General features: G+C 48.8%; 1 protein-coding gene across 4 annotated transcripts in view; it reads right to left on the bottom strand.

Annotated features, from left to right (window-relative positions):
* Window positions 1-1,648: 1,648 nt before the first annotated feature.
* Window positions 1,649-20,938, bottom strand: part of LIPC (lipase C, hepatic type) — a 135,153-nt gene continuing 115,863 nt past the window's right edge. For all 4 annotated transcript variants that reach the window (XM_040969089.1, XM_040969090.1, XM_040969092.1 and 1 more), the window contains 5 exons: window positions 19,277-19,510; window positions 16,839-17,081; window positions 10,004-10,121; window positions 7,834-8,052; window positions 1,649-1,812 (listed from right to left, as the gene is read on the bottom strand). In XM_040969089.1, the coding sequence (XP_040825023.1) occupies window positions 1,710-1,812; window positions 7,834-8,052; window positions 10,004-10,121; window positions 16,839-17,081; window positions 19,277-19,510 (917 nt within the window). In that variant the 3' untranslated portion in view covers window positions 1,649-1,709. The remainder of the gene's footprint in view (window positions 1,813-7,833; window positions 8,053-10,003; window positions 10,122-16,838; window positions 17,082-19,276; window positions 19,511-20,938) is intronic.

Below are 20,938 nucleotides of genomic sequence, written 5' to 3'. Positions count from 1 at the left end.
CGGTGGAATTATTGGGCAGAACACCACTATTTCACTTCTAGGAGGACAGTTTGAGCTTCCATCCCTAATGGTGTCTCCGTTAAGGCTGCTACAAACAAATGGCCAGAGACTGCACAGTTTGAACAACAAGCATTAATTCCTCCCAGTGCTGTAGCTTGGGACATCGAAGCTGTAGGCACTGGGTGCCAGCTCTCTTCCCAGGTGCTGATGGCCTTATCTGGGGTGATCCTAAACATTTCCTGTTGTTTTCCATGCAGCAGAGAGCTCTGGGCTCTTGGCCTCACCATGAGAGCACCAGTCCCATTCACGAGGGCTCCTCCTTCAGGACCTAGTTGCTGCTATGAAGTCAGGTTTCAGGATATGAATTTTAACAGGACACAAACATTCAACCCAAAGCAAACTTTTTGAGATATCCTAAGTTTTCCGTTAGCAATTGTTGCTAATATTAGCAAAAAAAAAAAACAATTAAAAAAAAAGACATTTGCATTTCTTCAGTTAGTAAATTAGGTATTAAAACTGCTAACCTTTTGGCTTTTATTACTATCACTAGTAATTTTAACAGAATGCTATGTGTTTGCCCTGATGTGCATAATTTATATGATAAAATTATTAGAATTTTTACTGAGCTATGGTGTCTTGAAGAATGTGTACTTTAGGGCCTGACATGATAGCCTAGTGGCTCAGGTCCTCGCCTGGGACTCCCTATGGGTGCCGGTTCGTGTCCCGGATGCTCTACTTCCTTTCCAGCTACCTGCTTGTGCCTGGGAAAGCAGACCCTGCACCCGTGTGGGAGACCTGAAAGAAGCTCTTAGCTCCTGGCTTTGGATTGGCTCATTTTTGGTTGTTGTAGCCACTTGGGGAGTTAACCAGGAGAGGGAAGATCTTTCTCTCTGTCTCGCCTCTCCATAAATCTGCCTTTCCAATAAAAGCAAATATTTTTTAAAAAGAGAATGTGCACTTTGATACATACAATTGATGGTTAATTAAAATTTTCTTTGAAGGACTAGTTAGGTAAGAACTGTGTTTCCAGCATGGTTTAAAAACAGACCAGGATAAACTAGCAAGAGAATATAAGAAAGTTTTGTTATTTTAAAGATTGGTTTATTTATTAGAAAGACAGAGGTATGAGCGGAAAGGTTGAGAAAGATCCGCTACCCACTGACTCACTCTCTGAATGGTCTCAGTGGCTAGAGGTGGGCAAGATGGGCTAGATCTTATCCAGGAACCAGGAGCTGCTTCCAGCCCTCCCAGCACTTGGGCCATCTTCTGCTGCTTCCCTAGGCACGTGAGCAGGAAGCTGGGTATCAAGCAGAGCAGCCAGGATTAAACAGGTACAGATATAAATGCTGGAGTTTTAGGCAGTGGCTTAACCGCTGTGCCACAATACCAGTCCCAGCCTATAGGAAATTTGACATCATTGTAAAGGACACTGCAAATCAAAACAATGCATCATTTGTAGCTAATTGCATTTGTTAACATTTGAACAGACAAGTTAAGAAATTTATAGTTGTGATAATACTTGAAAATAGTTAGATCAAACAGTTTTAAGAAGTCAAGTTTCCTCCACATAAACCTAAATTGTGTTTCTACAGTTTTATGCAAGATCATCTATGCAGTTCTGGTTTCTGAAGAAGACAACCATTCCGGGTGAGGAGTAATTGTATTTTTATTTATTCTTAACCCTGGGTCCTGACAAGAGCTCATCTGATCTATGGCTTCGTCATCTTCAGGTTTACTTCGCACCTCACGAAGTTTTTCTCCTGGGTGGGGTGAAGCTGCAGATCCTCCATGTTTTCTGAGCAGAATGTCATTCTGAAGAGAGAATGTGAAACAGACACAGCATCAAGGCTTAGATGGGACTCACTGGAGCATTCAACCTTCACCAATGCCTGCTCAGTTTGTCATGCGTGGGTTGTACATTTTCACATTAGATGCTTATGTTTGCAAATATTTTTATAAGAGAAAAGAGAAAAACAAAAACAAAAGGCAAGTTCGTAGACGCCATCAATGGGAGGCTTCCTGGGCCTGGGCACCGGAAGGATTGTGGTGCTGGGGTGGGGATAGCAGAGTGAGCGTGGGCAGTTCCTTTGTTCTCCCAAAGGGCTCATCAAAGAGGCCACTGTAGTTTCTTTCACTACATTACCCTGGTTCCAGGGCAAATGTTCCTCAAATACTCCCCACCAGAGTGTTTACCTCGATGCTGTCCTGCTTTGGATGTTTCCAATCAGCCTTGCTGGGGCCCAGTCCTGTAAGCCCCTTCCCTTGCCCTTATTGAGGCTGCTGATGCCCAGGAAAATGCTATGTATTCTGGGTCTCTTGAAAATCAGCTGCTCAGCACCCAAATGTGCATCCTAAAACAAGATGTGGGGTGGGCCGAGCTGCAACTGGAAGGGGGAAGACTGGGTGGGACTGAGCAAACCTTAACTCACAAGGAAGAACAGAAATCAGGATGGAGCACAGGTTATGCCGAGCTAGGCTCTTACACCAACTGGTTTGCATGAGCCAGGGATACTACGCCACAGCATTGAAGGCAAAGGCTGAGATAGGTGAGGGGCTAAGCCAACTGGGTCAGAGCAATCACTGGCATGCATGTAATAGAGCTGGGAATAGGCCCGGTTGGGGAGCTGTGAGAGTACACCCTTGCTGGGTTAGGGTTCCCACTGGTGAGTGTGGAGGCCGTAGTAGGGGTCTGCATTTTAGTACAGATATGGCTGCAGTCTCCCTTGGCACAAGTGTGAACTGGGGCTAGGCACACCTAACTGGGTTAGACTCCAGCACCATCTGGTGCCCTAGAGGACCTGGGTAGATGTAGGTGGACCAGGCTGGGTCTCAGCCCCTACTGAACCATGTGTAAGCAGTGTCTGGGTATGGATGAGGTTTGGCTGGGCTGAAGCATCCAATAGTAAGAACTGGAATGGATTGAAGGCTGGTCATGAAAGGCCACTGTTCCTGCTAGGACAGGAGGTGGACTAAGTAGGGCTGGCCCATGGACCCACCAGTATGCACGAGATCTGGCACAGGGAGAGGTTCTGATGGAGGAGCTTGGGCAACACCTCTGGCAGGACACAGTTCCTGCAGGTGAGTGCAAGAACCATGTTAGGGAGCAACTCATACCAGGCCAGGGAAAGGTAACCAGTGGCATATATTTGGCATAGGTCGGGGGTAGACCAGGCTGAATGAGTTCACATCACCCGCTGGCAAATCTAGGCACCAGAATAGAGTGTGGGTTGGACCAGGTTCAGTAGCAACTAATACCAGTGCACACTACAGAATGCCAAGGTGAGGTGAGCCATACCACATGTGACTGCAGCGCCCAACCAGCACATGTGAGAACTAGGAAGGGAAGGGGCAAAGCTGGCAGGGGGAATATGGGCTCCCCTGTTGGACAACCACTCCCACTGGAGAGCATGAGTTGGGATGGGGGCAGACCAGAGCAGGCAGGGCTGCAGCATCTGTGGGCTTCATGTCAGCTAGAACAGGGAAAAGCCAGGTTGGGCTGACTGTTCCTACCGGTACAAGCATAAATTAAAGTGGGTGAGGGTTGGTTGGGCTTTGCTGCAGCATCAGCTGGCAGAGGCTGGCACTGAGGGCTAAATCTGTCAAGTTAAACTCCAGAACCACTTAGTGCATAATCCGGGAGTGGGAGTGGTCTAGTAGGGAAACAGTGGGCACCTCCCTCTTGGGTTACCGCTCCCACAGGACAGCATGAAAACCAGGACTGGGGCATGGGCGGCTAGACAGAAAGGCAGTAAGTGTGTGGGTTGGATATTGGGGTAAGTTGGGTTGAACTAGGCTTCAATGCCCATTGACATGTATGAGAGCTAAATGGGATGTGGGACAGACTGGACTTGTCCGCTGTACATACTGGCAAACCAGGGTAGGGGTGGGCCTGGTGAGGGTTATTGTGGGTCCCTCTGACTAGGCTGCAGCTCCCACTGGTTTATGTGAGGACCAAGTGTGTACTGGGCAGAACCAGGCTAGACTGCAACACCCATTGGTTCGTGTGGAAGATAGGGCTGGAAACAGAACTGACCCAACAATTGCAACAACCAGCATGTGCATGAGCTGATTGGGGTGACGGACTGTGCTGGTCCCTGTCCAGGCAAGCATATGCAAGAATCAGGTCTGGGATCACCTCAGACGAAGTTTCTCCGGGGATCCCTCCAACTGAACTGCTGATCTCAGAACTCCAACCATGAAGAGCCTATGTCAGCCAGTGGATTCTGAAGAGATTTCATCGTGCTTGGAATGGCAAGATTGGCAGCAATTCAGAACTGTTGAACTATCAAAACTGCTTGAGCAGGACTCTCAGAGCATGCTCCACATCGGGGACCTGGGTTGGGTGGGAGGCTGGGTGAGGCTTCTCCCTTTGTTTCTCCCCTGACCCCAGATACAGGGGAAAAATATTAGTGTGGAAACAATGGTATTAAAACCACTTTTCTGTAGCCATTGACCGTTTGTGTCCTAATCAATTACGTAAGATTATAAAAAAGAAAAAGAAAAAAGAAAACCAGCTGCTGGGCTGCCTGGACCATGAGTTGCCATTTGGTGCTATTAAAAATCTTTTTGATGTTACGATTTATTTAATCTGAGACAAAGAGAATGACTTTCACTTCCCAAATGCCTAGAAATGGGGCACTCAATCTGGGTCTCCTCTGTGGGTGTCAGCCAAGTACTTCAGCCATCACCTGCTGCCTTTCAGGGCCTGCCTTAGCAGGAAGATGGAATTGGAAACAGAGTCAGGACTCAAACTCAGGCATTCCAATACAAGATCAGCCATCCCAGGCAGAACAGGGGCTTACTCCGTGGCACCTGCACATCTCCCTTCTATTTTAGGTGGTTCACTTTGCTTGCATCCAATATCACACACATACGCAAGTGTACCAGTGGTCACACAGAACTCCAGCTTATGGCTTCTTTGTTCTTTGAATTGCACCTAGTACAAGTCTTTACTAAGTCAGAATTACAGATCTAAAAAGAGATAAGAGGAACTGGTGAACACATGATAAAGAGCTAGCAAGCCAATTACAAAAGGCTTTCTTCACAGTCACTCTTCACCAACACCCCTTTCTTTCCCTAACTCTCCTGGCTTGTTGAATGTCCTTCTAGACCGATTGCTATGCATTTGCATAGATGCCAATGTTCATACAAAACAGCCATGGAATATTTTTTCAATAGAAGTGGGGTTGTATTGTATGTACCTTCCCACAATTTCTCCTTGTCACCAAACTAAATTACTTGGTGAACTCTTCGGTCATCACACCGGTGTCTACTCCATTCTTTCTCACCAGCTGTGACTTCACCTTGTATGGGTGCATCCAATGCATTTTCTCATTGATGGACATCAAGGCTTCCCCAGTGGTTTGCTATTTAGAAACAGCACCACCACAGGAATTTCTGAGCATATGTATCTTTTGTGTATGTTTTGAGCATGTATATAGATACCCCAGAAATGCTATTGGGGTCAAAACGAATGGAAGAAGGAACTGTTGGAAACAGTTCCCAGGCACTACATCAGACAAAGCCAAGGCAGGTGTGGGCTTAAACAACAATTTGCAATGTCCCTGGGCCATGTAACTTCTATGAGCATCAGGTCCCTCACCTGTTCCACCCTTAGTACCCATTTCAGAGACACAGCAAAGGCTACGGGAGAGTAAACATGAGGGAGCAGTTAGGTAAGTGGCCACCACGTCCTGCATCCCTCTAGGTGTGCTTTTCTTCCCTTTCCTCGTCCTTCCTTCTGAGCCCTGTATGTGCGCACTGTGGAATGGGTCGTTTGCTTCCTCCTTGCAGGTCAAGTGCCACAGAATTGTCATGGTGGGTTATTCCACCACTGTGGAATTCCTCTCTGCTGAGAGAAGGCGGGGAGCGAAGGGACTCAGAAGTGGTGCCGTTCTCAGGGACCAAGAAGTCAGGCAAGAAGAGGAGTTTAATTTTCTCAGATTGATCATGTGGCGGGATCTGTTGGCAGGCTGCAGAGTATGCGCCTCATAATTGCCAGCAGTTTGCATCCCAGGGAGATGAAATCTCACAGTGCGGTTGTAGAAGGAACACAGGGGCATAAATCTGCCACAGGCTGGCAGTGAAACCTAAGCGGCCCTGGGGGTCGGGGGAGAGTGGTTCAGAGGTCAGGAGTTTGCTGTCTTCCATTTCTACTGAGGACGAGCCGAAGAGAGACATGGGTTTCCCAGCAGAGGAAGGTATGAGAGGAGAGATGAGCCTCTTGAATACGGGGTGTGGGGGGTGGTGGGAGGGTGGAGACAGAAAAGGGCCTGGGAAGCACAGAATTTGCAGATCACCAAGAACTCCTGAGAAGTGTGGTTGCTATGGTAAGATGTGCTGGGCATTCCCCCTTGCAAACCGCACCCCGCTAACTCTGCTGAGAAACTGTAGGGCCAGCTGGACCTTCATTCCTCTTCTTTACTCCCTGCTCTACGCTGCCAGCCCCTTTTGTCTCCAAGGGTCAGGAGACAGGATCAGTCACATAGGGCAGCATTTTTCAAGAGTAATCTATATTGGTCCACATCTGAAGGACTTAGGGATCTTGTCAAAACAACAACAACAAGGCAACCCTGAACCACAAGTGTTGCAGTGGATCCAGTAATTTGCACATTTTATGAGCTTCTGGTGATTCTTTGGCCTCCAAGATCTGAAAGGCAGCACCATGGGAAGAGGTAAGGTCTTGGAGTCTGTGATCTGTTCAATGCATTCCTCCGGGTAAACAGTGAAAACGAAATGTTGCACCTGCAATCAGTGCCTATTGTGACTTAACTGCACTGTGAAGTTTGAGAAGCTTCCAGAGAATGAGGCCAGTAGATGGGAGCCATGGGCAGTGTGAGAGGCTGGGTGGGGATTCAGAGAGAGACCTAGGTGCAAAACCTGTCCCAACAACCACATCTGCATGAACTTGGGAAGGGTACTTCACCTTTTGGAGCATCTATGCTCCATCACTGGGGCATCATAACATCCAGTTCACCTGACACATGAAACTGCCTGCCACACACAGCTGCTTAATGTGAGGTTACTTCAGAGATCTCATGGAAACTGGAATTAAAAGTTGATCTTGGGCCCGGCGCGGAGGCGCAGTGGTTAAGGTCCTCACCTTGCACGCCTGGGATCCCATATGGGCGCCGGTTCTATCCCGGCAGCCCCGCTTCCCTTCCAGCTCCCTGCCTGTGGCCCGGGAAAGCAGTCGAGGACAGCCCAAGGCTTTGGGACCCTGCACCCGCGTGGGAGACCTGGAAGAGGCTCCTGGCTTCCTATCGGCCGTTGTGCTCACTTGGGGAGTGAATCATCGGACGGATCTTCCTCTCTGTCTCTCCTCTCTGTATATCTGCCTTTCCAATAAAAAAAAAATAATAATAATAAAAATAAATCTTAAAAAAAAGTTGATCTTGGTGCAAATATCTGAAATTTATGTATATGAGGGGGGTCTTCAGAAACATTGCAACTATTTGTTGCAGCTGAGGTTGTCACACAGTGTCTTAAGCTGCCTCTGTGATGCTGCCATCCCATGTTGGAGCACCTGTGCAAATGCTTGGGCACCTGCCACCCATGTGAGAGACCCAGCAGGGCCACTGCAGCGATTTGATGAGTGAACCAGCAGATGGGAGACCTCTCTTCCCCTCTTTCATTGTCACTTTACCTGCCAAATAAATGTAACTTTTAAGAAAAAGTTCACACAAAAAGTGCATGTTGCGAAATAGAAAAATCTGCATGAATTTCAAAATCTGTTTTTGGCACCAGAACTAACTTCTCCTTTTAATCTCCTGTTCCCATGAGCTATTCGAAGCCCCCTGGTGGGTGCTGGGAGGGGACTGGTGCCTCCATTACCTTTGCTGGCTTTCTCCGGCTTTCACTCTGATGGTCTTCAGGATGAGGCCCGAGTAGTGGGGCTTTGTGCCCCAGGGGATGATGGTCTGCACTGTGTTCCAGACATTGGCCCACACAGCACTGTTTTCCCACTTGAACTTGATAAGGGTCAGCTCACCAATATCCAAATCCAACGTGATCAGAAAGGAGTAGGTCTTATTGGTAATGATTCCTTCGCCCCTTGAAGACACAAATGAAAACACAGGCTATTAACCGAATTTGAATGGCAAAGTCGCGGCGAGGCGTATTTGGGATGTGTTGAGTCAGCCTGGGTGATGTGCAATGGGATATGTGGCTGCGTTTCCTAAACTGGTGTTCCATGGACCATTCAGGGTGGTAAGGGGTGTGCCAGGATGACAAGGGCTTTCCTGACAACAGAGTGGGGAAAGGCACTGTTTTCTGTGCTGGCATATTAAGAAATCTCCTTCTCTCATGAGTCTAGTTTACTTGCTTTAGTGTAGGTTGCTTCTTCCTTGTTCGTGGGAGGAAGCCCTGGGAGGAGATGCTGGGCTGTTGGCAGTGGCCTCTGCATAGCTCAGCTCTCTCGCAGGTTTGACTAACACACTCTGCCCACGACAGTTTTCTCTTCTAGCTGATGCTCTCCCTTCCCCCACCTTGTAGAAACAGAAGCTTCTAATAAAACAAAGCCTAACATTAACTGAAAAAAAAAAAAAAGCACACACACAGAAAAGAAGGCCCCCACTTTGGGCGAGATTTCAAGGCAAGCTCCGAGGTATCATTATCACTTTTACTCACTAATCTCTAAGACAGTAAAATCTTTTTTTCTCCATTTTTATTATATTTTTGACAATCTTTACATAGTTAATTAGGGCATAAAGGTTCAAAGGCTACTGGAAAGTAGGTAAGACTATCATTTCCACACATTTTTTTTCTATGTCTGGGGTAAGAGGGAGATCAAGGAAGAAGCCCCACCCAGCCTTCCACCCAGCCCAGGTCCTTGATGTGGGGCATGCTCTGGGGGTCTTGCTGAAGTGGTTTTGATAGTTCAACAGTTCTGAATTGCTACCACTCTTGCCATTTCAAGCACGAAGAAATCACTGCAGAACCCACTGGTTGATGTAGTCCATCTTAGAGTCTCAGTTTGCCAACATATGGCTGGGGTAGTTGATTGATTTGTTCTGTGCTCTGTCTTTTCATGGTTAGGGATCTGAGTCTGGCAGTTCAATTGAGGGGATCCCTAGTGAAACTTTGTCTGAGGTGAAATCTCTCAACATTGTTGGAGCAGCAAGGCATCCTTGCCACTACTGAGAACAAGCCCCTGGGGAAACATTCCAGCAGGTGCAGAGGTGATACTGGGTTTAGAATGAGGCAATGGGCAGAGGGCTGCCTGGCACAGTTCCTCTCAGCTCTGCCAGCACTGTGGTGTGGGACCCACACACTCGGCCAGGTTGTGAGCATCCTAAGGATACGGTCTTCTCTCCCACTTGTACAAAGAATGAACAAATATTTGCTGAATGACCAAAGCAGGGTGATAAGCAGAGACCTGAAGCTGGGGGCAGCCTTCAGGAGGCAGCAAGAACTGGGCTGGGGGAAGGGCTAGCATCACTTCCTGGTGGGGAGTGAGTGTCAAGATGCTAGGGAAAAACACTCAGTGAAGCTGGGGTCCCTGGAGGAAGGTGAGGTGTTGGGAAGCATATTAATCTGCTGGCTGGGGTAGGAAGCAGGTGTGTAAGAGGGGGAAGCACAGATGGGGAGGACTGGTCCTGCAAGCTGGCTGAGATCGGAGGTTTGTGCCAAGACAGACGGTCAGACCCAGTTTTATTTCTGGGTTGTGGTTTTCAGAATTCCCAGGAAAGGGGCTCGGGGACTTCTTGGGGACACCAACTCTGCCTCCCACCTGGCACTGCAGACCCTGTTGGGGCCAACGCTGGCTTCTCTCTGTGCTCAGCTATACCGCCCATGCTGGTGTATCTCACTGGCTGGTTGTAGTAGCTGGGACTTGCTGAGTCTGAGAAGAGGCAAGGCCTGTGTGCATGTCCTATTGGATGCGGAGGTTTGGAGACATCCATAGCTGGATGCAAAAGATAGCAAATGCTTGGTCAGATCCATCCAGACCCTGGGAGAAATAAGGGTGTCAGCACCCCAAGCAGGGTCCACGTCACATACTCACAGGGTGATGGGGATTTTCTGCTTTTCCTGTTTTGTTCCAAGAAGGGACATTGTGAAAGTCGGTTCTACTGGCTTCTCAATTTGATTGATGAACTGAATCTTGAACTGGTAATGATAAACTGGGAGTGGGGGTAGGGGTGAGGAGGTTGGAGAAGAGATAAAATGAGATACACAGAAAATATTTAAGCAGAAATTTTAAGATGAAATTATCATATGTTTTAAATATCAAAAATAGTAGACTAAACCTCAGCCTGTGGTGCCAACATCCCATATGCATGCTTGTTCAAGTACTGATTGTTTCTCTTTGAATTCAGCTCCCTGATAGTATACTTGGGAGAGCAGCAAAAGATAGCCCAAGACCCTGGGTCCCAGAACCCACATGGCAGACTCATGGAAGCTCCTGGCTCCTGGTTTTGAACTGGCCCAGCTCTAGCCATAAAAGCCATTTGGGGAGTGAATCAATAGATGGAAGACCTGTCTCTTTCTCTCTGTCTCTCTCCTTTTCTCCTGTAAAATCTACTGTTCAAGTAAAAATAAATAAATCTTTAAAAAAGAAGAAGAAAAATTCAGATGGATAGATACCTGAGACCATGACCAAGTCCTTGAGACCAGGTCCAAGGGTGTCTGCCTTGAGCAATGGCTAAGGGATTGATAAGCAATTTGTCCTGCCTTTGCCTTTCCTGTTCTATACAGCAATCGATGCACTACAATCCTAACAGGGTGCCTGGGTCTTAGTTGGTGCTTAATAGACTTTTGTGGAATGAATGAACCGATAGTTTGCTTGGGAGTGGTGTGTTAGTAGGCAGTGACACCTAGCAAGTCACTTCTGAGAACTTAAGACCTGAGCTTCCATCTGGGTCTCCCACATGGGTGAAAGGGACTTGAGCCATCACTTGCTGCCTCCCAGGCACATTAGGAGGAAGTTGGATCAGAAGAGGTGAGACTTGAACCAGGCACTCTGGTATAGGTACTGGACATTCCCAAAGGATATCTTAACTGCTGTACAACCAGTTTTAAACTCAGTTGGATGTGACACACGTTTGTTTTTGAAAGTACACTGTGTGCTTAGCCTAGTGTTGAACACTGTTGGAAATGAATGAGAAATCAATGGTATAATTGGTAGTTTGCATGATACCAGTATCAGTTAATATGTATTTTGCTTTTTACCAGGTCCTTTGCATATATTATCTCCACTAAGTCTCACAGCAAGTTCCATTGTTATTATTTCATGTTAAAGAGAAGCAAACAGAAGCAAGGAGCTAGGTGCTGATTTTGCCAGGATCATACGGCCGGGAAGTACCTGACTGGGACAGAGACCCAGGCAGCCTGGCTCCAGACCCTGGACTTGTCAACGTTTATACCTGGAACCAATAGCTTTATGTGCCCAAAGGAAAGAGATTAGGGGCAAAAAGATCACAAGAAGTAGTTATTTATAAATAACTGGAGAGGGGAGTACTTAAGATGCCACTTGGGCTCTTGCATCCTTTATTGGAGACTTTGGGTTATGGTCATAGTTACTCCCAGTTTCCTGATAATGGGTACCGGGAGAGGCAGCACTGGTGACCCAGTCCTTGGGTTCCTGCCACCCACATGGAGGACGCTGATGGAGTTCCTGGCTCCGGATTTTAGGCTAGGGAATCAATCAGTAGGTGGAAGAATTCTCTGTCTCTCTGCCTTCCAAATAAGATGGAAAATCAAAACAAACACCCAAAAGCTGGAAACATCCTACATTTTTAAATACTAGAGGCATGACTATAGACTAATAATGACAGGATAACTACTGTTTAATCCTGTATGATGTCCTAGACACCAAGCTAATTGTTTCACATAATTATCTCATTTCTCTTTAGAACAACTTTACAAGATGTGTACTTAATCTGCACTCCCTCATCAGTTCACAAATGAAGAAGCTGAGGCTCAGAGAAAAAAATGAAGTCCCTTATCCATTGCCATTGTGGCTAATCACCAGTGAAGCTGCAATTAGAAATTGGTCCGCTGATTCTGAGTTGTATCCCCAATCATTTGGTTTACTCTCAATGAAGCATTAAGATATTGTTAGAATGACTTCAAGACTTATGAAAAAAAATGTGAAGAATGTGTAGAAACATGTGTAGGGGCATATGTGGGAGAGCTTATTTTGGTAATTGCAGTTGAATGTGAAAGTCCAGCCAAAGTGGGCGTTTGATTAGGATGTCCTTTGGTATGCCAGTGTCCTATACTGGAGAGCCCTGAGTTCAAGTTCTTACCCCCCTGCTTCGGATTTAGCTTCCTGCCAATGCACACCCTGGTAGGCAGCAGATGATGGCTCTCTACCACCCGCATGGGAGACTAGGATAGAGGCTCCGGCTCCTGGATGCAGTCTGGCCCAGCCTCGGTGGCTGTGAGCATTTGGGATGTGTGCCAGCAGATGAAGACCTCTTTCTGCCTATCTTTCTGTCTGTGTCTCTCTGCCCTTCAAGTAAATAAAACAAAGATTAAACAGCAGTACAGCCTTATGTATGTGATGCCAAGTTGTCATGTGCATGACTGTGAGTGATTTATTGTTGACTGCTTGGAGTAAAAGCACGCACGAGTGTGTGTGTGTGTGTGTGTGTGTGTGTGTATGTAAATTGGTCATGTACATGCACTACAGCTATCGGCTACTTGTATGATGCATGCTTCATGCGGGCTCAGTACCTAGGGGTGCAATCCACTCTGTCACCTGCTACCTTGAGCAGGCATGGCTTCTCTGGAGCAGTCTCCCTGTTTGGCATGTGAGGATCTGGAGCTGTCTCAGAGTTGTGGGGAGAAGGTGGTGAGAGGGTTGTATACAGGCACCTGTCTTCCTGCAGGTGTGTATCCAGCATCACCTATCCCCTTTCTCCAGGTTGTACTGACCAGATAAGGTTTTGAGATCCACCTGCTGGTGGATGGCTCATGGATGGTTCATCTTTGTAGCTGTTCTAGGTCAAGGTCACATCAAGTGATTGGCAGGAAAACCAAAATTCTTGATGCTCCTTGTGCCAAAAGAAAGCGTGTGCTCCTACTGTGCCCACTGTTTATTCGGGAATTCTCTCTGCCAATCAGTGAAAACCTCCCAGAGAAGAATCTGAGAAAAGCCAAGTCAGCCAGTTTCCCCAGGTACCAGTTTGCTGAGTGATCTACCAGCCAGCAGGATCACACCCTCTCCTGGGCAGGATGAGAGGCTGGGCAACAGGAGCTACTGCTTCCCCAGCTGACTGAGGCCCCGGTGCAGACAGTGCAGGCAGAGGGAGAGCAGGGCAAGAGCCAGAGGAGCCAGAGCAGAAAGAGGGAGGGATGGGGGGGTGCCCACAGCTGGAGTGGCTTTGGAGGAAGAGGCCAACTTGGCTCTGCACCAAGGCGCCCACATCTGGGAAAAGAGCAGGGCTGTGGGATCTGAGTGAGGTTTGATTAAATACTGTGTGTGTGTATGCGTTGTTGGTGGGGTGTGGATGTCTGGCACAGTGGGTAAGACCTGACTTGGGATACCTACATCCCATATTAGAGTGTTTGGGTTGAAATTTCAACTCCACTCCTGATTCCAGCTTCCTGCTAATGCACACATTGGGAGACAGCAAGGGATGCTTTAGGTAGCTGGTTCCCCACTACCAACATGGCAGGCTTGGCTTGAATTCTTAGCTCCAGACTTTGGTGTGGCCCAGCCCTGGTTTTTGGAGGTCTTTGGTGAATGAACCAGCAGATAGAAGATCTTGGGCTGTCCTTTGTCTTTCAAACAAACAAACAATCAAACACAAATATACTGTATTTGCCACTCACAAGTTGTGCAGCCTTGGCAAGATGATCCAGCCTCTATGAATCTCACTGTGTCATTGCGACATTAAGCACCTAGACCTTGACTCCGTCTCTATCAGTTGTTAGGAGGATGAAATAACTGAGCTAGTTGGCCAACACAGCCTACATCACCCCCAGGCAGGAAGTCCTGTCCCACTCCCCCTTCACTAAATGCCACCAGTCTGACTTTCACCCACTTAACTCCTCCCATTGCTTGAACATCAAATTAGCTGCTTTGCTTGCTGAACAGGATGGACTTGATTCAAATCCCGACTCCCTTCAGCGCAAGTTCCTGAGCTGGTCAAGACTACTCCTGAGTGAGGGTGGATGAAAATGGTCAGTAAATTGCCTCGTTCTACTCAGCTACTGTTTCCTGGTTCTCTTTTGCTACTGTAGTACTCTTGTGGCATATGGACAGTGGTAGAAAATGGATCCTTTGATGGTTTTGGTGAAGTATCTTGGGAGCCAGGAGAATGTGAGACAAGTCAGCCATCCTCTGTGAAACCATAGCCAGGAGTTTGTTTTGCCCAGCCAGACCCTGCACTAAATAGAAAGTACAATTAAATGGCCTTGAAAACTATGGGTTATGGGTTCTCAGGATGCTAGGGTTGAACAAGATGATTTTTAAAAGAATCCTCATGTATTCATTGAAACGCTGGAGGTGGCCAGGGAAATGGATATTGAGGCCTCAAACCATGATGCGCAGAGAATAGGGTGGTTATGGCGGCCTGGGTGAAGGGTTCCCACAAGGACAGCAGTGCTGTATTTTTGTGCTCTCTGCTATGACAACCACATACTGGAACCCTTTAAAGGTGGCTTGTGTGACTGAGGAGCCACAGTTTTGGTTTTATTCAAGGGAATCTAAATTTGTATAAAATTGCCACCTGTGGTCAGCGGTCACCCTATTGGATAACAGAGCATTGCACAGATGGAAGCATCCCCTGGGTGGCTACCTCCACTTTGTTCACAGCAAGGAGTGAGACAGGAGCTTGGTGGGTATCAGGGAGGCAGGCAGAGAAGAGGAGGGTGTGGCACAGACCACAGCTCAGCACCAGAGCCAGCTTTGGCTTCAGACCAGCTGTAGGCAGGCCTGCCTTGGAGCCTGCACATCCCTGGCATGACTATGATGGTCCCACTGTAACGGAAGTAGCGGCAATAGAGAGACACAAAGGTTATCTCTGGGTCAGTTGTGTCAGCTGGTGGATTCTTTGGTTCCCCCAATGGAAAAGGGATCCTAGTGGGAAATGCTGGTTGGGCCAACTGCAACCTTGGGCAAATGAGCTCTTGCCTTCTGTCTTTACTTCCCCTGTCTTCTTTATCTTTTCTTAAATTTATCTATTTATTTTTTAATAGATACACAGCAATACACACACTGATTAATTTTTCATCCCATGGTTCATTCCCTAAATGTCTGTACTGGCTGGGGCTGCACCAGCCTGAAGCCAGGAGCCCTTTACTCCATCTGGGTCTCTTGTGTGGGTAGCAGACACCCCAGCACCCGCTGTTGGAGGTCTGAGGTCTGAGGTCTAGATGTGGACTTCACCAAGGACTCACTGTGTGTTCTTTGTGTGTTGATCTCCCCTGCCTGGACCTCAGGATACCCATCTGTCACATGGCCGGGTCGACCTGTAGCCCCGGCTGTGCAAACCGGCCACGATGGAGCTAGGTCTGGGGCAATGTGATTATCCAAGAGGCTTAATCACTGCGGGCGTCTGTGCTGTGTAAAAGAGGAGCTGCTTAACCCACACGAGCTTCTCATTGGCAGCCTGAGTTGAGGGAGCTCCTTCCAAATCCTCTCCTGTTCTGTGAGGTGCTCCCACTGCAACCCTAAGGGGTTACACTGGAGGGGACCCCCGGCCCCTTACCTCTTCCTCAGATGCTGCCACTGCCCGTCACAATTTTTGCCCTTCCCAGACCTGCTCCAGGCAGGGACCAAGCTGGAGACTACAAGTTCAGTCCTGGGCTTCCCAGGCCAGTGGCCAGGCAGTTTGAATTTGTGAATGTGCCCATCAGAGGAGAGCCAAGACAGAGGCAGATGGCCCAGGGTTTCCCGGCTGCGTGGCTGAGAGCCCTCTGACCTAGGACTATGATCTTCTTCTTTACCATAGAGTTATTGCTGGGCTTGCGCCACTTTGCAAGAAATGAGGAATGGGCGGAGTGCAGAAAGTGTTTTGCAAGAAATGCTGTTGTGCATGGGGAAGTGGTGATGATGGGCCTTTCTTCGGCTGCAGACACAGGAGCTGCTCCTCTGCCTGCGCCCAAGCTGACTGCTTCCCCCCGCCTGCCTGCCCCGGGGAGGGTGTGCAGTGACACAGTCGGATGCTAAATCACTCCCGAGCTGTTTTCAGGATTAGGCAGAAATGTTAATGGCAACAGATGTCGGCTTGTTCCCTCCAGGAAGATTTAGGCTGTAGCCAAGTGTTTCTCTGCTGGCCTCCGCCCAACGGGTGGCCGCCCTTTCTCTGACCTCCTGTTAAACTCGGGGAAACCCAAAGGCTCACCCTGCATCCTGAGGTTAAAGAGCCTAGCTGGGTCATCTTGGGAGGGCCTCCATAGGGCAGAGCCTGGCCAATCAGCTGATTCAAGTCTTAGGGGGAAAGGAGAAGCTACAACTACAGCCTTGCACTGTGTTTCTTTTTGTTGTTGTTGGGGAGAGGTCAGGGGACCTTGAACTGGGGTGGAAGAATTGGGTTCTAGTCTGAGTTTGAAAACCCTTCTTGTTCCTGGGTAGTCCTGCTGACTGCTTAGGGTCTTCCAGGTCTAGGATCTTAGGGAGTCAAGGAAGTGGCTAAGGAGAGGTCAACCTGAGGAATGTTCTAGAAGTTGTCAAGGTGCTTTCTAGCCTTCAACAGCAAGGTGGCCCCTTCCTGGGCAAGGGAATAAAGGCTGCACCAATCTCATTGTCTGAGCCCATGTAGTTTCCTAAAACCTGGGATGGTGGAGCCAAAGCCCCTCCAGGGAAGCAGTGGGCACCTCTGAACCTTGCTAGACAGGTGGTGACAGCAGCGGACCCCGCTGCAGGCTCAGGGCCAAGGAGCACTCACCTCTGAAGGGTGACTGGGCCTGGGTCACCAGGAAGAGCCGCTTGCCCTTGCTGTGGTGCTCCTGGCGGATGTGGTAGCCCAGCGTGTTGCAGCGGCCCTTGGTGCAGCTCAGACACATGCCCTGGCTGAAGCTGTCCATGTCGCTGCACTGGAAGGCGGTACTCTGCATTTCTGGGTGCAGCAGGGAGTCAATGAAGAGGTGCACTGAGCGCTCATGGGCGCATTTGATGGTCTGTGAGAGGGCTAGAACGCAATGCAGGAAGGGCATCAGTACACCTGTGAACCCCAAGTCACCTCTGCTCACAAGGCTCATCCCACTTCGTAGCCCAGAGAAGTACACTGCGGGGGGAAGGGAGAAAGCTAACCCGTGGGCAAGAGCAGACATAACAATTGATACAGGAAAGCTTAGAAAAGTAGACACATCTCCTCCCTCATTTAGGGTCATGGTCAAAAATAATCCCCGACCCTGCTGGGTTCCTCTTATTTATGGCATGTGGCAGCAGCTGGTTTAATGGACACCCAAACACTAGGAAGAGAACAAATTATTTAACAAAGCAAGGTTGATGGGCCTTCCACAATGGTTAATACTCCCTCCTTGAAGTGCTGTGGATTCCATATGGACACCAGTTTGTGTCTTGGCTGCTCTGCTTCCCATCCAGCTCCCTGCTTGTGGCCTGGGAAAGCAGCAGAGCATGGCCCAAAGCCTTGGGAACATGCACTCATGTGTGAGAACCAGGGGAGGGTCCTAGATCTTTGGTTTAGGTCGGCTCAGCTCTGGCCACTGTGAATACTTGGGGAGTAAACCAGTGGATGGAGGATCTTTCTTTCTGTGAATCTGCCTTTCCAATAAAAATAAATAAATAAATAAATAAGCAAAGTTGAGGATTTATTTTCACAATGTTTCTCAACTGTTTAAAACTGCAGGTGTATGCCTGAAGGGTGGCTGGGACTGGCTGGTGTGGGGTGCCTCTGTCTCTAATGAAAGTTGGAGACAAGTGGCATTACGGGGGCACCCTGATGCTGTGGCATAAGCTGTGCCTGCTTCCCGGCATCCCAAGCAGCCAGTGCAGCCCACATGCCCAGGAGGTTGGATTCAGAAATCCATACCCCAGTAACCAGGTCTTGAGAGGCCTAACCCGAAGAAAGCAAACTGAGGAGGCTAATCTACCATGAATTTTGGCCTTTACATTTTTTTTCCCCTTGAATCTTCAAGTGTTAGCCTCTATCAAATGACTCTCAGTAGCCGGCATGAGATAGGGCAAGTATGGCATAGGTAACTTTGCCAAAGGCCATTTCCCCATGTCTGGAGGTTAAACAGCAAGACTGTTTAATTGTTGTTCTGGGTCCCCTGTGCCTGCATTTATAGTGTATCAGCCATGAAGCACATGAATGCTGAGTGCCTTCCTCTCAGGGAAACAGGCACCAAGGCTGAGAAAAACCACAGCAAGGGTGGGCAGGCATAGTTGGATGCCTCATGAGACGGTCTGTGTGGAGCTGTGTGAGAGTGTAGGAGTGGGGTGAGGGATGGACAATGAGCGGGAACTGCCTGTGGTCTTAGGGGCAGTGACCCCGGGGAAGTGTGTGTGAGTGTGAGTGTGTGTGTGTGTGTGTGTGTGTAAGAAGTAAAGAGTGATAAGGGGGAAGTTCCCAGAAAGCTGTGTCAGGCGTGGGTGGGTGGAAGCTGGGAATGCAGCCAGCATGAGACGCAGTGTGCGTGAAGGTCATCCCGAGATCATGGGTGAAGTGAGGTTGATGACGTCATCGCAAGCTGGAAGGTGGGATGTGAGTGTGTGTTGGTGAGAGGAGGTGGCTTCCGGTGGGCTGTGACAGCTTCACTGTGTTTCAGTGGAGTCGGCATTTTCCAGCTGAGTATTGCCGAGGCAGCAGGGCTGTGGGATGGGCGTTTTCTGTGGATGTTTATGTTCTTCAATCCTGAGTGTGTTATCAATATGTGTGTTCGTGCTATGGGTGAGAGAAGTGGGCTCACAAGCCAGAAAATGTGATGTGTGGTCTCTGCCCTGAGCCAAAAGGAGGTGCCAAGGGTACACATGGCATGGGACTTCACCCTGGGAGACTGGTCAAACAGACCTAAGGAATTCTCTCTACTCTTCGGCGGGGGGAGGGGGGTGGGGGGGACCAGCGACGAAGAGGCCATGACCCCACATGGGGTAGATCTCCATGCGGCTCCCTCTGAATGCCTGGCAGGACTGGGGCATCACTGGGGAATTTCTGCCTGGGTACAGTGTGGGATTTGGATGATGCCCCCCCTCGCGACATGGTCTCCAAGGACTGCTGCCTATTATAGGAGCCACCTAACAGCGGCCTTCTCCATCTCCACTCTCAGTGTGGACTCAGTGAGCAGGTGCCCCAGGCCCCACCCTTGCTGAACTCAGCCCAGGCCTAGCGGACCCCCTGAAGCCCCACTCCTTCCTTCTCACCATTTAAACCATACTGGGCAATGTGTCTGTATAGCTCCAGGAAGTGGCAGCCGGGCTGGAAGGAGCCCCCATTGGGGTAGAAGTCATAGTGTCCTATGGGCTGTTTGATGCCCACACTCAGGCCCATGTGCTCTCGGGTGAAGGTGTGAATAGCATCCACAAAGTTGGCATCGTCTGGAGAAAGACGGTCGCTGGGGGATGTTCCTTCGAACAGCGGGCCTGCAGCATCCAGCCCTAAACAGAAAGCAAGTTCAGGGGTGGGTGGGAGCTAGGGAAGAGGGAAGAGAAATGGGGCCTTTTGGCTCTCTGATATCATACACTCATGTGTAACAGGAAGAAAAGGAACCCAGAGCATGGATTTTTTTTTCCTAACAAACCTCATCCTGACCTTTCACAGTGAAAACCACTGTAATTTATGGTGCTGAAGAATCACACCTAGGCTGGGCATTGTTTAGTGGGGAAGAACAAAAGCTATCCAAAGGTAGAAATAAGGTTTTGAGGGAATGTATGATTCATCTAAACAAATCAGTGGTAACTACCTCTAAAGCGACTTTGGAGAGCATCTGTTTGTATTTTAAAAAAGAAAAAGAAAAACAACCCCCCTCAAAAAACCTATGTGCTAATTATATGTAGTTCTTGCCTATCCATCAAAGAATCTATTTGCCTGCATATTGTCAATAATTTCCCCAAACAAGCCGGATTGTCTCCTACACTAGTGTCATTTCATTGCTAGTAAATGTCCAAAACATCATTGTTTCAGGATGAAAATAGGAGCCAATAAGGCTGCTGCAGCATCTTGTCCTCTAGGAAAACATGTGCTTGCATGAGGCAATAGGCTGCTCCTGGCTGGCTGTCGCTGGGGAGTGCTTATGCAATGAAGATTCTTTCCAGTGGTGTGTGTGGCACACAGAGGGTTAAGCTGCTGCTTGCAATGCCGGTATCTCATGTAGGAGCGCTGATTTTGAGTCCCAACTACTCAGCTTCCTCATTAGCTCCCTGTGAATGCATTTTGGAAGCAATAGATGATGGCTCAAGTGCATGGATTCCTGCCATGCACTTGGGAGACCCAAATGGAGTTCCTGGCTCCTGGCTTTGGCTTTGGCCATTTTGGCCATTTGAAGAAATGAGCCAGCAGAGGGAAGAACTCTCTATCACTCTGCCTTTCAAATCCTTGCTTTTGAAGGTGTCTTCCCAGTCTGTTTCTTTTTGTGCCTTCTCTGGAAGTGGCCCTCATTTCTGTCTCTCTTTGGGTGAAGGACTGGAGCCCGAGTGGGAGAGGCCCTGTTCTCTAGTGTTTCCCCCAGTGGCAAATGGAAGAGGTCTGGGGGTGACACCTACTCCATTCTCCATCAGGCTAACAATGCAGCAGGGAGCTCCTTTGCTGCTCCTGACCTCTGTGGGCCCCATGTGACCCACACCGCCAGCCCCACCTACAAGGGCTGGGGGCTTCAAGCCTGAAGCTGCCTCCCTATGCTTCCTGCTCAGTCTCTGGCCCTGCGTCCACAGCGGTAGACTCTCCAAGTTCTCTGGAACGGTCTTGGTGAAGCTGAGGAGGGCTACAGCAGTTGGGGCTCATGGCTGGGGTATGGACCAGGCCTCTCTAGTCACCAGCAAGATGGAGAAATGAATGAGGAAATGAGTGCTCATCGCGATCTGTTGTTT

This window comes from Ochotona curzoniae, unplaced genomic scaffold, assembly GCF_017591425.1.
Source record: "Ochotona curzoniae isolate NIBS_2020 unplaced genomic scaffold, NIBS_Ocur_1.0 scaffold_4701, whole genome shotgun sequence".
Taxonomy (NCBI): Eukaryota; Metazoa; Chordata; class Mammalia; order Lagomorpha; family Ochotonidae; genus Ochotona; species Ochotona curzoniae.
This window is presented reverse-complemented; position numbering and strand designations above follow the sequence as displayed.